Source organism: Lipotes vexillifer, unplaced genomic scaffold, assembly GCF_000442215.2.
Source record: "Lipotes vexillifer unplaced genomic scaffold, Lipotes_vexillifer_v1.1 scaffold1540, whole genome shotgun sequence".
In the NCBI taxonomy this organism is placed as follows: domain Eukaryota; kingdom Metazoa; phylum Chordata; class Mammalia; order Artiodactyla; family Lipotidae; genus Lipotes; species Lipotes vexillifer.
In genome coordinates this window covers 254,361-256,080 of record NW_006787143.1, presented here as the reverse complement: position 1 = coordinate 256,080, position 1,720 = coordinate 254,361, and the positions used below count along the sequence as shown (strand labels likewise).

The window sequence follows — 1,720 nt, the reverse complement described above, 5'->3', positions numbered from 1 at the left end:
CCCCCTTGCCGGGGAGCGGCGGGCCCCGTGAGCCATGGCTGCTGAGCCTGCGCGTCCGGAGCCTGTGCTCTGCATCGGGAGAGGGAGCTGCAGAGGGAGCGATGAGGGGCTGTATTCAAAATGAGAACTGCTGAATAAAAAATAAGATTTTATTCTAAACTTAAATATGGCGTATGGCTTCTTTCTGCAGCTCTGGGGTGGATTCAGCAGTATTTTTTCCGGATCAGCGCCTCAACTTTAGATCTGTGACACCAGCCAGGCAGCCTGAATCAATGAATCTGAAAGCCTCAAAGAGTATGGACCTTGGTAAGTGAGGGTGAGGTGGTACCCAGGTCAACTGTCCAGCCTCAGCCCATCTATCTTCTTGAATGTCCTGCCGTTGTTTCTTCAACTCCAACCTTAGGGGGCAGGGTTTGCTGAAGCTTGGAAGAGGGGATGTTGGTCATCCTATCTTCCTGTCTCCTCTCACACATTTAATCGTAATTACCCCTTTTTAAAAGAGAGATAAGTGACATTTTTATATATAGGTCAGAAAAATAGGAGTATTCCTTCTGGAGGATCTGAATGCCGCTAAGCATCTTTAACTCACCTGCCTTTGCGTTTGTACTCTCACCTCTGCTAGTGTTCTGTTTCTCATGTACATACCTGTTGCAGGGCCTGGGAAGATAAGGCAGTTCAATGAATCCTCTCCTGCAGGGCATCCCATCTCTCTGTGCAATGGATGGGGATGGCGGCGGTGGAGATCTATCTCTTTAAGTGCCCATCTCCAAATCCTGTAATACCAGAGGGAAGAAGGGTCCCTGGGTTTGCCAGATTGAGGGAGTCAAGGTACCTTGGTTTCATGCCCAGACAACCTCAGTGAGATTCTGAGTCCTACAGGGAATTTCTGGGTGACTGTTGGCTGCCAGGGCAGAGCAGTGGCCCCTGCAAACTCTGTTCTCCAGGCTCTGGAATGTGAGATCCTGGAAGACATCTCAGATACCCAAGCCCGTTGTTGCACTCCCATGGGTCCTTAGAGAGAGAGAACTATTGGAATAGGATGCTGGTACAAAATAAATTCTCAGCAAAATATTCACTGCTTCCTGAATGCTCAGAGGCCAAGCTTTGCCAATGTCTTTTTTGTTTGTTTGTTTGTTTTCCGAGGCATATTACATATTTCATTAGTAGCACCAAGAAAATGGAATAATCAAAACTGCGTGTTCCATGAAACAATCTGATAAATAGTGCTTATCTGTTACTCATTTATAGGAGTTCAAAAAGATGTTCAGTCACGATGAAAAAAAGAGAAATTGATTCTATTTTCTATAAATTAGCTAGATCGCTGGGATACATTTGCTCTAATCACTTATAGTAAGAGACTGACAGAAAGCCTTAATAAGGAAGCTGTCTTGAGCACTGGTCAAAAAGGGGTATTTTCTCAAGTGTGAACCTCTGACCAAAGGAATAATGTGTGACAGTGACACAGATTACCACTAATAATTTAAGGAGCAATTTGTTTTTATAGAGTGCTTGATAAATATTTCCTGTTCTGTCTTCCCAATTTCTCTATAAAGAAGATGAATGGGTAAAAACTGCTCTTAATTTGGGGTGAGAAATATATTACTCTTTTCCTCATTTAATTAAAAAAAAAATAAGTAGCCAGTAGTACGGTTTTTAAAAGTCTCTGCAAGGGCTTCCCTGGTGGCGCGGTGGTTGGGAGTACGCCTGCCGATGCGGGGGG

At 44.5% G+C, this 1,720-nt stretch overlaps 1 protein-coding gene across 1 annotated transcript in view; it reads left to right on the top strand.

The window, feature by feature from the left end:
- Positions 1-1,720, top strand: part of PARD3B (par-3 family cell polarity regulator beta) — a gene marked incomplete at its 3' end in the record, with an annotated part of 751,281 nt that overhangs the window by 500,683 nt on the left and 248,878 nt on the right. Inside the window, exon 15 of the mRNA XM_007459885.1 lies at positions 191-306. Coding sequence (XP_007459947.1) covers positions 191-306 — 116 coding nt within the window. The remainder of the gene's footprint in view (positions 1-190; positions 307-1,720) is intronic.